At 44.5% G+C, this 14,017-nt stretch overlaps 2 protein-coding genes and 1 long non-coding RNA gene across 14 annotated transcripts; 2 read left to right on the top strand and 1 right to left on the bottom strand.

The window, feature by feature from the left end:
* The first annotated feature begins 958 nt into the window (after nt 1-958).
* LOC112293720 (uncharacterized) lies at nt 959-6,609 on the top strand. 9 transcript variants are annotated; one of them, XM_090256926.1, is made up of 7 exons: nt 960-1,169; nt 1,967-2,160; nt 2,446-2,998; nt 3,152-4,064; nt 4,415-4,614; nt 4,936-5,303; nt 5,449-6,609. In XM_090256926.1, exons 4-7 carry the CDS (start codon nt 3,858-3,860, stop codon nt 6,327-6,329), a joined length of 1,656 nt encoding a protein of 551 aa, XP_090113052.1. In that variant the 5' UTR covers nt 960-1,169; nt 1,967-2,160; nt 2,446-2,998; nt 3,152-3,857; the 3' UTR covers nt 6,330-6,609. The 9 variants fall into 9 exon arrangements, with proteins under 9 accessions (XP_024399259.3, XP_090113052.1, XP_024399257.3 ...); XM_090256925.1 differs by having other exon boundaries at nt 1,006-1,182; XM_024543489.3 differs by having other exon boundaries at nt 4,415-5,303.
* A 128-nt stretch (nt 6,610-6,737) lies between these two features.
* LOC112293719 (phosphoenolpyruvate carboxylase) lies at nt 6,738-11,074 on the bottom strand. Of its 3 annotated transcripts, none has more exons than XM_024543478.3 (6): nt 10,880-11,074; nt 10,305-10,681; nt 9,699-10,178; nt 9,251-9,577; nt 7,512-9,140; nt 6,738-7,352 (listed from the first exon to the last, which is right to left on the bottom strand). In XM_024543478.3, exons 2-6 carry the CDS (start codon nt 10,464-10,466, stop codon nt 7,065-7,067), a joined length of 2,886 nt encoding a protein of 961 aa, XP_024399246.1. In that variant the 5' UTR covers nt 10,467-10,681; nt 10,880-11,074; the 3' UTR covers nt 6,738-7,064. The 3 variants fall into 3 exon arrangements, with proteins under 3 accessions (XP_024399246.1, XP_024399247.1, XP_024399244.1); XM_024543479.2 differs by having other exon boundaries at nt 10,845-10,987; XM_024543476.3 differs by having other exon boundaries at nt 10,305-11,018.
* Nucleotides 11,075-12,665: 1,591 nt separating this feature from the next.
* Nucleotides 12,666-13,795, top strand: LOC149987639 (uncharacterized). Of its 2 annotated transcripts, XR_016507078.1 has the most exons (3): nt 12,666-12,797; nt 13,086-13,162; nt 13,313-13,551. It is a non-coding gene; the product is annotated as an uncharacterized LOC149987639 (long non-coding RNA). The 2 variants fall into 2 exon arrangements; XR_016507077.1 differs by lacking the exon at nt 12,666-12,797 and having other exon boundaries at nt 12,913-13,162; nt 13,313-13,795.
* Nucleotides 13,796-14,017: the final 222 nt, after the last annotated feature.

Genomic DNA, 14,017 nt, shown 5'->3' on the forward strand with positions numbered 1-14,017 from the left:
CACATCAGATGCTTCACAATGAATGTCCATGTGCCATAGTTTTTCTCATCTAACTGATCAATACGATGATTCATTGCAAAAAGATGACATTGCTAAATACAATTGATGCAATAGCAACAAATAATTATAAGAGAACAATTAACAAATGTTCTACAAAATGCAATATTTGGGGAGTAACAATAATATCAAGCTATATTGGAGCAAAAGAAGCTTGTTTTTACCACTAACAACAAATAGAATTTATTTAAATAAAAAACAATAGCATCAATAGAATTAAACTCCAGCAGCACTCCAGCATTCCACAGCTTTGGCAGTGCTCCAACAACGACAAGCCTCCGGTAATAGGCAAATCATCTACAAAATATGTTCATCCATTTTCATCCATAAAAATCATCCAAATTATTCATCTAGATTTTTGCCCAATAAATTTTATCCATGGCTAGGACTCTGATACCATATTATGTTGTAAACAATATTGTGGCGGAAACTAGAGTGGGAGCACCTTCAAGGTCTTTGTTGTGTGCCGGGTAAGTCACAGTTTTGATGCAAAAAATATGGAATATTCAACATTTTCATATACAATATATAAATATCCCTTCAAATCCTTTAGGAAGTCTATAAATCGTGACAATTAACACCGCAATGCCATAGCTAGAGATCCTGGTTCACAAGTCGAAGTGCAGAAATGAGTTCTCAGAAAATATGTAATCCCAATGAAGGTTTGCTTAAGATCGTAAGATACCCGGTCATACCCGGAGATAAGACGAGGCGACGGGTATCGAGGTGCAGTACTAAAAAGTTCAGATGTGGTCTCAGTAATCGAACGAAGTCCCAAAATGGAGCGACTGCGGGGAGAGTCATTCTGTTGTGGATCCACATCCGCTTCCATCTTTTTGGATTTCGCGATCAGAAGCGTTAAAGTCGACGAAAAATGCCACAATTGTCGGTCGCCGGTAGCGCAGTCGAACTAGCGTCCTGTCTTTAGCAAGGAATCTAGGCTTTCTCTGCGGCGTACATTCGTTGGTTTCGTTCTGTTTCTGCAGACCTCCGCCTGGAAAAAGCGAGAGAGCAGGCGATGGCGGAGCAGAGCAGACCTACGATTTGTTTGCTTTGAGGAATTATTCGTCGCGGAAAAAATGTTTTGTCGCAGCTTTCCATTCTCTTACTAGGTATTCTGGAAAGGTCAGGAATGGATTGGACTTGTGTGGTTTTTCAGCGATAGGAGGATTGCAATGTGATGTGCGATTGTAAACTTGCTTCAAGGCGTGGATGATGGATAGAATTGAGCCCTTTGCTAGACAATGAGCTCGACAGATGTCCAGCGTTGTTTCTCCGCACATGTGTTGAGTATTGCGTCTGGTTTTATCCTTCAGGCACTTTTTCAAGAATTTCTTTTGGTGCTTATTTCAGACTTCTCGCAATATTTTTTTTCTTTTATCCCTCCTCTTACAACTCAGTTAAGGTATCACGACGCTTAGTTTGTTGGATGTCAGCTGACTTTGCCTGCGGAGAGAACTAGCTTGCATTGAGCGTAGCCAATTAGAGGTTATGGAGGCGGGTTCAAGTAACGCTCAAGCTTCTGCCTCGTAAAATTCATCATGAATTGGATGAAATGTTCCAATATTGAGGACTAGGAGAAACTGTTTGCCTGGTACCTTTGGCTTGATTTCATCTTGCAGTCACCTAGAGTTAGCATGGAAAAAGAGTTCCTCATTTTTTCCTGATATAAGACCTTGTCACATTCTGCATGTTCTCAAATGGTACAAGATGGCACCCTGAAAATGAAGTGCACTTCTGTTTTTTCCAGCTTTTGTAAGGGTTTTGGAAACGGAAGCTGAGATTAGCACATAACTTTGCTCGCTTTAGGTTCAGTAAAAGCGAGAATTTCTCGTTGCAAACAGCTCGGTCTTCTTTTCTATGGCATTTTTTGTATGCATATTCTGAATGCTTTTCCAGGTTTTTTCAGGATGAAGTCGATGAGGTTCCGCAGCTGCTGTGATGCGTAGAAAGCTATAATGAGCTCATGTGATACTTGTCCAAAGCTCGTAACCGAATGCAAGAATCAGGGTTGGAAAAGCTTTCAATGGAAAGCGAGAGATCACATTTCGTGGACGAACCGGCCGTGGCAAAATCCAAGAAAATGAGTGCAGTAATGGAAATGTGCGTACAGGGCTGCATTTGACTTTTGAAGAATGACGAAAGGCAGTGTCTTGGCATAGGATCGTTGTAAATGCTTTGGTCGGTATCAAGAGAGTGCGTTCTAGTTGTTGCTTTGGTCTCCTTCATGAAATACTTCTAATAAGTGGACCTGCGCTTCACTTTATTGCTGTACATACGGATTCATGATCACGTTTACAATCGAAATCGTCATTGCCTTGTGAGGAATCATCCACAAGTCGTATGAGCGCCAAGCAGATATTTCATGGTGTACTGGTTGTCGTGCAGGCACTGGAACGTGTGAAGAGCCCAACATTATAGAGCTTAATCATGTTGTGCTTTTCCTCGAACAATTCACTTCATTTATAAATTTTCAAGACAATCACATGTTTAGGCTGAAGTATGGCGTGGACTATATATTCTTAACAGCATGGATCAGGGGCTAAGATTATCTGGATGCCCAACTCATCAATTTAGAAGTGTCTTAGACATCGATCTACAGGATGTACCTGGAAGCCTGTGGTTTTTAAAGTCATGTATTTGCTTTTCTCCCAGTTTTCACTCTTCTGTTATCAAGGGCTAAAAGTCAGCAAGGGTGTTTGTTGCCCTCCCTCTCTCATTGTCCGAAGGGAGGTTAGGTGGTGGAGGAAAGCTCGACAATCTCAAATGCAACAATTTGTGAAAGATCCTTTTCCTCTTGCTTGCTCAGACAATATCGCTTGTCATGGTTATGAGGCGTGTGATTACTGTTGTGAGGTTAGGATTATGCGCAAGTATCGGAGGTCTGAAGAGGTGTTGAAATCAGCTTGTTGTCGAGACCTTTGTGAAGTTGGGCGGCCAGGTGAGTAAGATTAAGTTGATTGATGTTTAGTTTCTCTAGTTCTAAGAATCTCAGTATACCATTAAGGGGCTTGTGTTTTGGGGGCATTCTTGATTCACATTACCTTTACAATTTGCGAAATGTGATGGTTCAGTCTCCATTTCGTTTGTGCAGCTCCTAGAAGCACACCGAATGAGTGAAAATGGTGAAGTACACTCGGATGGAGGAGAACAAACGCGTCTTTACAGAGGAGTACGACACTGATGAGTACGAAACGTTGACATGTGAATGTCACCACCTCGCAAGGGCTAAAGAACTTAATGGTTCTAGGCGGAAGCCCTTCTTCTGCATATACTGTAAAGCAGTTTTCAAGGACAAAAACAAGTTGAATCTTCATAGGCTTGAAGGGTGTTTTGCTGTAACTTGTGATGGCAAGAAGACTGCCCTCAAGATTTACCCGGTGTTTGGCAAAGGACAAAGGGGAGAAGTTGAAGATATCCTCATCAAACGCGGTCTCATGAATCCACGGAAGAAGCCTTCAAGGGCTAAGAGGAAGAAATCAGCCGCCGTCTTAAAGGAATCCATCCCTAGTATGGGAATAGAAATTGCTGCTCAGGCAGCAGAGGAAGAGCATGCACCCCTTCGGCCGCAGAAACCGAAAGTATGGGGTATGCTTTCTTCCTATTCTTCTCATGGGGCTAAGAAGAAACACATGAGTTCGAAAGATAGTGATATGCAGATTTCGTATGGAAACCACGAGCAAGTGGTGGACATCCCCAACAGCGGCGACACTCTAGCTGTGGGGCAAGGAGAGATGCAGGTGCAGATGTAGTTGACCAGGGAACAGGTCGAAGCCCAGGCGTGGGTAGTAGCTATTAATATGCCTCGAGATGCCTATGTGGTTTCACGCCCCGAAGTGGTGCCATGTCCCGGTCTTTGGTACTTGATGCAATTCCAGTTGCTACCAAGTGACTTCCCTAACGTCAGGGATGACTCTTTCTTTCAGGCCTTTATTGACTTTGTAGATAAGGGGCTGATTGATGCCGCCTTACGCAGTTCGTATGGAACGTGGTACATGGAGAGAGAGGTACATGCAAAATCTGTCAGTCAGCAATATTGAATATCTTTCTCAGTGAAATCTATGTTAAACATTATTGCAAAGCCCTCTACTAACCAAGCTCAGTATAAGTGCACTTAGATTGGTTTTGAACCTGAACAGGCTTGAACGTAGATTATTCATTTATTCTAGAATGCCAGTATAGGAAGGTATATGATATTTTATTGCTGTTGGTGTAAAGAACTCTTAGACCTTCTTAAATCTGCAATCCTATAATCAAGATAAAATCCAGATTTAAACCTTTTGGTGTTCAATATCCGATTTAGTTCATCTGCCTTAATACTTCATCAAAACTCGCTAAATAGATGAATTTTTCGCAGTGTGATGCAAATGAAGAGGAAAAAAACGCAGTGAAGCTTACAACAACCAGATTCAAATTAGTTGGAGGTCTCCCTGATCTAGTTGCACGACACACAGAGAAGCAAGCATTGCTAGCGTTCCTGCAATACCAGAAAGAATGCTTAAAATTTGAAGGAGAGAAGCTTGCAGCCGAAAAGGAGCTTCGCTTACGCAGGGAGAGGTATGTCAAGGATAGACTCAAAGACTTCGATGCAAGGGAACATGCCCATAAGGAACTGGCTGTTTGGCATTGGTCACCACTACTACATATTTTGAAGTTGTATTCCATTGCAAGCGTCCCCCCTAGACCTTGGTTACATTCGGACGCAGAGCAAAAGCAAATTGCGCATGCTGTGCTAAGGAATCGTAGCCTGTATGTTAGTGATCCTCCGCCTTGTCCTTTGATAGTGCGCATGTTCAAGATTGTGTACTTCTGTTGCTTTGATAAAAACAAAACTTTATCTGATCCTATCTCGGGGCTTTCGCGCGAGACGATCCTCAGCTACTCAACCAGCGAAAGTGCAGCTCCTGTGCTGAGAATTTCTGCTCAATCTGTTCTCAATGAAGGATGCTTTCTGTTTGCAAACTTGCTTCCTCATTCCGGGGCACAAGCAGAAGTTTTTCAAGATATCAATTTTCTGCTTCATGGTTCGACACTTGAGCGTGAAATGATAGTGCACAAAGTGCAAAGCTTTCTGAGAATCGTGCGCCAACGTGCTGCTGGCGATATGGCTCAATTGCATCCAAAGGAGTTTCGTGTGCTTTGGTGTGGTGGTGGTGACAGTGCTGTTAATGATGCATTGAAGAAGTTTATGCTCTGCCTCAAATCCCGAGAAGATTTGAATATGAGATGGGTGTCGTCCTCTTTAGGTGCATTTATCATACCCTTAGTCTAACATACAAATCTCGTTCATGCTCCTCATTTGATGTTACTTTTGATAATGATCTAATCAGATCTCGTTTATGTTGATTGAAATAAATTCTCATTTCCTACCCTTACTTTAAACTGATGCAGGGCACTCTGAGTGCGATTCTGTTGCAGTTATGCAAGCAAGAGAGGCTGTCTTGAAAGCAATTCATAAACTACACGACCAGCGTGTGATTTCTGACAAAAACCGCCTGCTAGCTGCCTCATCCCGCTTACAGTCAATTGACGTCAAGGCTTCTGACGACAAGTTTCAAGCATTACTCGAGCCTTGTTCTCAGCGGAAGATATCAGACAGTAGTGCAAATGGTTCATCAGGTCAAGGTCTGGATGATGGAAGCAATGGTTCTAGCTACTCGACCAGTGGCTCCGCCGAGACCCAGCAGGATTCGCGGCCCTCTCATGAAGTAAAAGAAATAGGCATTGACGTTGAGAGACCACTCCATACACATGACCTAGTCGATAAGCCACCTCGTAAGCATTTCAATACTTCCCCTGACCTCAACGTAACTCTCGATTCTGATGATTCCTACAGTCCTGCTTCTCCTGTGATGAAATCTGACTCGTCTCTAACTTTACACATGACCGGACTGCATGTCGTACCCCCCAAGTCAGTCTCCGTTCTCGGTGTTGAGGTTCAAACCTCAGATCCTTGCAGTCGTTCTCCTCTACCTCTCCACTTTCATGGTCCCAGTAGTGGTGCCCAATCCCCTAAAAGTCATGAGGATCTGCGTCCTGCTCCTCTTCACCCTGATGTCCATGCCGACAGTTCGCATGTTGCCTCTCCCCTTGTCCAAACTCGTCTCTCTGAAAATCCTTACGCTGCAGAAACTTCCTCCTCTGCCTCGGCCTCAGCTAATCATGCTCCAGAGAATTATTCCCCTTGCGTTCCTCTCATGTTCACTGCGCAGTCATCATTCTCTACTTCAACTACTGCCACCACACGCAATGATTCTCTTAAAGAATCCTGAGCCACTCTGGAGTTAAATGTTACCCGGATGGATCCAGATCAGGAGCAGTGACCTAGTAACAGTGCATTTGTAAATCTGCATATGTGTGCCATATCAGTTGTTATTTATCCGGTTTTGTTTACTGAGAGGTAAGTTTGGTTAGTGCCTTACGAGAATGTTCGCTTCTTTCATAAATTGAGACTAAATTTATACATGGTTTTTGTACTCTTGAATTCTGCGTTCAGGGTGCAGAACCTGCATTTTGATATTATCATTTTAACAGTGGAGAATAGTTTGGTCACATTCTTTCGCGTAGGGATTCTGGTTTGTACCGATTCAGTTAAGGTCTCATTTGAATAATGCGAAAAGATATTTCCCAAACTTTGTCAGTAAGAAAATAATTGGACACGAAAAATTGACCAGGACGAATATGAAAATCTCCGCATTGTATTGAAGTTAGTAGATTGATACATAGTCAGAGTGCTCCACAGCACTTGCAATAAACCTGGCAGAGGGGATCCTAACGTCTAAATGTGCCATGACCGAATGCTCTCTCCCTATTGACTATTCTCCCGCAGCTCACCAACTCTCTTTTTCAAAGCCATCACACCATTAAAATCCGCTTGTAGCAACATTGATCGCACGTTGAAGGCAGCAGGAGGCAACCAAATGCAACAGCCATCTTGTGGACTTTGTTTCCCTGCAGTCCTTGATTGCGGTCGAATTATCTCCCCTCATTGGAAGCGGAATTGACCTCTAGCCTGTGTTCTGGATACCCGCGGCAATACCCTTCATGGTCAGGATCAGAGTATCCTCTAGCCCGGGCGCAAACTCAGTAGTGGGGTTCAAGGTCACCAACTCCGCAGCAGCCTTGGTCGGTCTCGGAGACTCAGGCTGCAAGGTTGCGTAGTATGCGCTTCGGTCTCGCATTTTCTTGAGAGTGAAGGCTTGTTGGATATTGAGCGCAGTAATATAAGGTTCTCGAAGCCTCAGACGCTGCTTCAAGGTAGGGTTGCCTTGGAGGATATCCTTGTGTCTTGCTATCTACAATTCCAACATAGGTAACGGGACGCCAGATCCTAGTTTAGTTGCCTGCATTCGTTGTAGCAACCATTTCTGCTGAAACAAAAGAACAAATGTATGTGTGTGCGTGTATAGAAATGTGTGTCTTTTCGCACAAGAGTAGGACAAGAAATCAATTACCTTCAACAGATGTGCCTTCGTCTCCTCATACTTCTCCCGGAGCTCATCGCCTAAGGGTCTGAGCTCCTCAGATACAAGCAAACTATCGTACAACTCGGCTATGCGGGGGTCACCTTTGGCGAACACCATCTCGACCAAATCGATGGTCACTCGGAAGAAAGGCCACTGGTCATACATTCGCGAAAGGACAGTCATGTTATTTGGTTCAGCTTCCAATGCCTGCCTCAGAGCAGCGCCGAGGCCCAGCCATACGGGAAGATGAAACCGTGTCTGCGTCCATGCAAAAATCCACGGAATAGCTCGCAGAGATTCTATCCCGCCACTCGGCTTGCGTTTCGACGGACGACTGCCAATATTCATGCGCCCATATTCTAGCTCCGGAGTGGCCGTTCGAAAATACTCTACGAATCTAGGGTTTTGGAACACAATTGAACGATACTCTTCGGTGGCAGTCACGGCCATGGAATCCATGAGGTTTCGCCACTCGGGCTTTGGAGCGATGGGAGGATGCATTCCGTGTTCTAGAGTAGCTGCGGTAAAACGCTGCAATGTCCTGAAGCACAAATGCTCCTCGCCAAATGACTGTTCTATGACTTCTCCTTGAATCGTTACGCGCAGAGAGCCATTGATTGTGTCCGGAGGTTGGGAAAGGATAGCAAGATGAGTGGGACCTCCACCTCTTCCTACAGTGCCACCACGGCCATGAAACATTGTGAGCCGGATCCCATACTGTTTCGCCACTTTCACAAGATCCTCTTGAGCTTTGTACATTGCCCAGGCCGCTGAAAGACGACCTGCATCCTTCCCAGAGTCGGAATATCCAATCATGACCTCTTGTTTCCCTTTGATGTGGTTGAGGTACCAGTCAATGGAGAAGAGGCGTGAGAGTGCAGCCGGAGCTGATTCCAGATCAGCCAGCTTCTCAAACAACGGTACCACGCGGAGGGGTTTTGGGACACGGCACTCGCGCTGTAGAAGCTCGACTGCCAAGACGTCCGACGGGGAAGTGGCCATCGAGATGATGTAGGCGCCGAAGGAGTCCGTTGGCAGCTCAGCTATGACGCGGAACGTGTCAAGTACATCCTGCACTTCCTCTGTCGTTGGCAAATCGTCTCCAAATAAGGGCCTCTTCCCGCGAAGCTCAGACAGAAGCCATTCCTGACGCTGCTCTTCAGACCAGTCGCGGTATGATCCGATGCCGAGGTAATTCGTTATGGTGTCCAGCACATCAGTGTGACGCTCAGACTCTTGCCGGATGTCCAGCTTTACCAAGCTCAACCCGAAGCAAGATACCTGACGCATGAAGTCTAGAAGACTGCCGTCTGCAATTGGCTTGTCTCCCGTTTCACACAACGACCGGTGGCACAACTCCAAAGGCTCCAGGATTTGAGAGGCATCGGTGAAGGTATCTTCTATATTGATGTCACTCTTACCACTTGCTAACAGCTGCCGCATCCGCTCCCGCGTGTTGTACAGCTTGTCACGCATGTCGCCCAACAAAACGCGGAATGGCTCATTGGGAGGAATGTGTTTCCAGAACTCTATGTAATGCTTAGCCTCCTTCTTTGCGTGTGCTTCCAGTGTAGCTACCCTCTGCTTAAGCTCATCGCTGCAGCGCCACATAGACAGCTGTTTCGATAGCAAGTGATTGCACCTAATATTAGTCAATGTAATGTCCAAAGAGCAGTATAAAGATTTTGAGTGGCAACCATTAAAATTAGGAAGTGAAACCCATTTACCTCGAACATAAGATCTTCAATCTGGGCGAAGTAGAGATTCGCGGCCATGAGTCGAGCTAACAAACACACATCTCGTGTCACATCGGGGGTTACACGCGGGTTTCCATCGCGATCACCTCCCATCCACGACGAAAACTGGATTAGGGGAACATTATGTGGGAGACGCTCCTTCACACCAATGGTCTTCAAGGCGGTGTCTACTCTTCGCAAGAATTTGGGCAATCCGTTCCAAATTGTTTCATGGAAGTAGCTCATGCCGGCACGCATTTCATCTTGAGGTGTTGGCTGAGATCGCCGGATCTCATCCGTGCGGAACGCTGCTTGAATCTGTTTAGGGGAAACAAGCCACATTCATCAACCGTCTCTTCAGATTACATTCAAGATGAATGCACGAATATGACAGTTAAAATTAGATTCAGCGAAATTACACTGACGTCAGTTAGGATACCTCTCTTTGCAGAGCCTCGTCAAGCTCTTGTTTTTCTTCAGCTGTGATGTCCTTGCCATACATTTGCGACAGACAGTCGCGAATCCGTGAATGCTTCTGAAGGAGAGAACGACGGACGGATTGGGTTGGGTGTGCTGTGAGGACCAAATCGACAGTCTGATCCTTGAGAGCCTCGAAAATCTCTTCCGGGGTTTTCTTGAGCTGCTTCACCAACCTCTGGAATGTCTGGTCCAAATCAGACTCAGTCAATGCGGAGCTCTCATCACCAAGGTCACCCTTCCTGCTCCCTGGACGACGGTAGGCGATCTGAACCTCCTCTGCCAAGTTTCCAAGGTTAAGCATGTGCGAGAAAGAACTCGCTACCACGATCGAGTCACCAGCGTCCAAATTGTTGAGCAAAGATGATAGCTGCTGAAGCTTCGCCTCATCTTTCCCGTCGGTTTTACAAAACGCTCCTGACAATTCATAACAGTTTTGCACCTGCATCAACGTATTAAACCCAAAAGAGGTTAATTCCCAGGCATTCAAAATCTCACAAATTCTTATAATAGGCAATGCATATCCAAGGGATTGAGTTTGGGTTAGTCTAGGATTAAGAGATTATACCGCTTCTTTGATTTCTTTGCCGTGCAGATCTTGGAGGATGTCAAGGAAACGGTCGAGCAAGAGCGCGTCGTACTCAATAAGCTTGTCGTCGTCGGACACTCGCTTCGGCACCAGTAGCCTCATTTGGGCGTCAATAGACGCAATCTTCTGTAAATATGCCATAGCTCAAAATCGAGGCACAACAGAAAATAACAATGCGGTACTACTGCTTCCCGCTCCTACGTGGCCGATGCTGACCTCCACCACTCTACTCTACCGTCTTATTCAGAAAGTAATGCCTTCAGTGGATTTATAGCTTTCATCGTGCTAGAGACAAACAGATCGCAATGCGATTCGAGAGCCGCTGCAACCGCACACCGAAGCAGCTAACTCGGACGCTGCCACACAAAGATTCCCAACATCCTTAGTTAATCTCAACTATCGACTGCCAATCGGGTAACTTGACTTGGGACCCATAAACTCGCAGAGATACACGTTAAATACACTTCTCGAACCCTGCGTTACAACGTCGAATTAGACAGCAGAATTTCAGATTTCTACCGAAGGCAAGATGTGGCGAACAGCACTCGTTCTACCTCTCGTGCTACAGAATGCACCCTGCGAGTGCTACTTATACTCCGACCAGCGTCCGAGAGGGAACGCGACGAGACGCTGCACACGACCAAGACGCCACAGCAAGTGACAAAGCTTGGCCCTGCTCCAAACACATAATGGGGTTTTTAGTATGCAGTCAAGGGCTAGCTTACATCAACTATTCCAGGCAAGCCTTTCCTTGGCATCCATCCATCTGTTCCGAGCGATTCACGTCAATCTCTTCGCGTTTGAGAGACCACCGATCAATCGGTGCCATCCACATGGGGGAGGCGTGGGGCCATCAGCCCTTCCAGCAAGACGATACTAAGATTTCAAAGGGCATCTGGACCCGTTGTCGTGTTCTCTGCATTTGGACTTATGTCGATAATGATAAGCATTGACCCGTAACATTATGAAGCTCTTTTCAGTCTGTTACGAAAGACTCGAGCCGTAAAGTGACTGGTGTTCATCTTGGTGAGGCAACAGTGAGTAGATGGAATTTGACGACGAAATGCCGCGGAAGACATGAGATTGACTGAACTGATCTACAACGATGGAATCAAGTTGGCGCAATCCTCCCTTAACGAACTCTGCGGGAGAGTTGTAGGCCCACCATTCAATGACTCCATCCCCATTGCAAATCGATGTGATCGCAATCCCTGATCGATGAACAGTGACCACAGTTCGGCTTCATTGTCCCGCACGCTCAACTCTGCTGAAGACTGATGATAGTAGGTTCCATCTCCAAAAACTTGCCACTGAGGAATAATGAACATAATTCAAGGCATATTGGGCCAAAGGGTCTACGGCACTACTCAGAGGTACACAATGCAGTTTCAGAAGATCCTTGAGATTTGGCACCTTCCAAATCGAGAGACAACTTCAACCCTAACTATGTCTTCAATTGGTACGATCTTTAGATAAAGATTTTAACACAGAAAGAATATAATTGTTACTCATATGGTACATGATATGTGGTACAGGGGTTTAGTAGTCCAGGCTTTGAGAAAACAAATTAATGCAGTTATGCAAGCATATTGTACTTTGTGGTTCTCATGCTTGTAAGAATTTGTACTTTGGTTTTAGAATTGTGCTGAAGCACGTACAGTGTAGGATCAGACAACATTGTTTCTTCACAAATCACCAACCAGACCTTGCTGATGGGAACTCGGGCCTGCATTCGTTCCTGTGGAGCACCTCAAATCAAGATTTAGAAGATTCAAGACCATCCATACATTGCTCCATAGAACATGCATGTAGACAATCTGGGTGCAAAAAAATACCTTCAATTTTGATCAAAATTTTAGAACAATATGCGAACAACAGAAATAATTTCGGCTGGACTTTTAGACTAGAATACATTTTGCCGTAAAAAAGTTCAAAATTAGAATGATTATTTTTTATACGAGATGAGATAAGACTTGAATGGGCAACAGAAGCTTTTTGAAGCTTATCACGGCAACACTGAAACCAATTCTTCACCTACCAGAGATCTCTGGTAGGTTAATAGCTGCAGTGAAGTGCCTAATTCTGGGTTGTAGGGCCATGCAAACTTGCTGAGTTTGCGAAGGCGGACATATCCACATGGAAAAGTTATTCGAGGGATGTCGTCAGCCTTCATTTAAGACGAAGTCTTTTGATGGCTTAGTGACGAGATTCATCATCGCTCCCTGCTCAAAATGGTTTTCGCAGGAGCAACTGCCGTAGCACACTCCGTTTGGAAAACGGGAATATTCGTTCAAGCCACATTTGGACTGATGCGGAGGATTTTCTGAGACCAGAAATATTGCGTCATATTCCATCGTGGGAAATTATCTTTTCCGTGGTTGATTTCAATGAGGTCATGACGCTGGACGGAGGGTTGAATATGTGATTTCGAATTTGGTGCAGGTGGTCGTAGAGTAATTGCTGGAGTTATCGGTAATGTTGGAAATTTCAGTTTAGTTCTTTCCGTGCATGTTGCTCATTACGTCTTTCCTTCAATTCATTGCAAAAGCGGTTTTCGATCGTAGCTTGGTTTTGTTTTCTAGTTTGTGATTATCCTTCGTTGCCTCGTTGGTTGTCTGACAACGAAGACGAAATACAGCTTTTATCGTCACTGTAGCTGCATCTTCCATCAATTGGCTGGACTTCTTGCATTTTTTTAACATTTCGCATGTAAGGTTGGAGATATGACGATTAACTCACCTTTGGTCTTGGTTGGTTCAGTCACTGCAGACATTAATGTGGAGGTTGAAGGGCTGCTGGGTGTGTTCCGAGTTTTTTCAAGAGAAGGTTCTAATCAAGTACCGTCTGCTGCCCACCTTTCAAATCCTACTTACTTCTGTGGTCATGTACATGATTTCCGTCACTAAAAGGTGATAGGAATCGATCGTTTGGAGCTTGGTTGAGAATATCGAGGATTAGTAAGTCCAAACACGTTTTGTGGCTTGCAGCGTAACTGGCGACATTTCTCTTTGATGAAGATTGGGAGATGGATTTGGAGCATGCAAGTACAGCAACCAACAAAGCCACCTGACGATTATTTCACTGATGAGCACTGATGTGAACGAGAAGGGCATGCCAGTCTTGTCAAGGACACTTTTGCATCTGCGGCGGCGCGTCTAGACAATGCAAACACTGTTGAAGCTCGGATTGCTCACGTCCTAGGGATGTCATAGTTAGGTCATGAAAACTCGAGTATCATAATTTTAGGGAGCAAACGTGGCACGCACAAGATTAGAAAATGGCATTGTCATGCCAACAACCCACAACATAGCACATGATCCAACGAGCGGGTGTATCGATCCAGCAAATTTAGATTCTAGATGCTGTGAACCGCTAAGCTGCTGGTATCTAACACTATCAAATAAAAAATTACATGCAATATTTCAACAAGCAATGTAGATACTATGGTTGAAGTTGCTACAAGCATTGTTTGTGATGTTAATGTGGTTGTATCATAGACATATGTATTTACTCCAATATTTATGTATATGATTAGGTAGAAGTAGATAAAAATAAATAAATTTTATAATAACTTCATAATTTTATAATAATAGAAAAGCTTCTTAGAAGTTTCATAAATGTGATTTTGACTTAATATATATTTGTAGTTAATTGATAGGTTAAAAACTTAGTCAATAAATTAATCACATATC

Source organism: Physcomitrium patens, chromosome 16, assembly GCF_059467195.1.
Source record: "Physcomitrium patens ecotype Gransden chromosome 16, ASM5946719v1, whole genome shotgun sequence".
Classification (NCBI taxonomy): Eukaryota; Viridiplantae; Streptophyta; class Bryopsida; order Funariales; family Funariaceae; genus Physcomitrium; species Physcomitrium patens.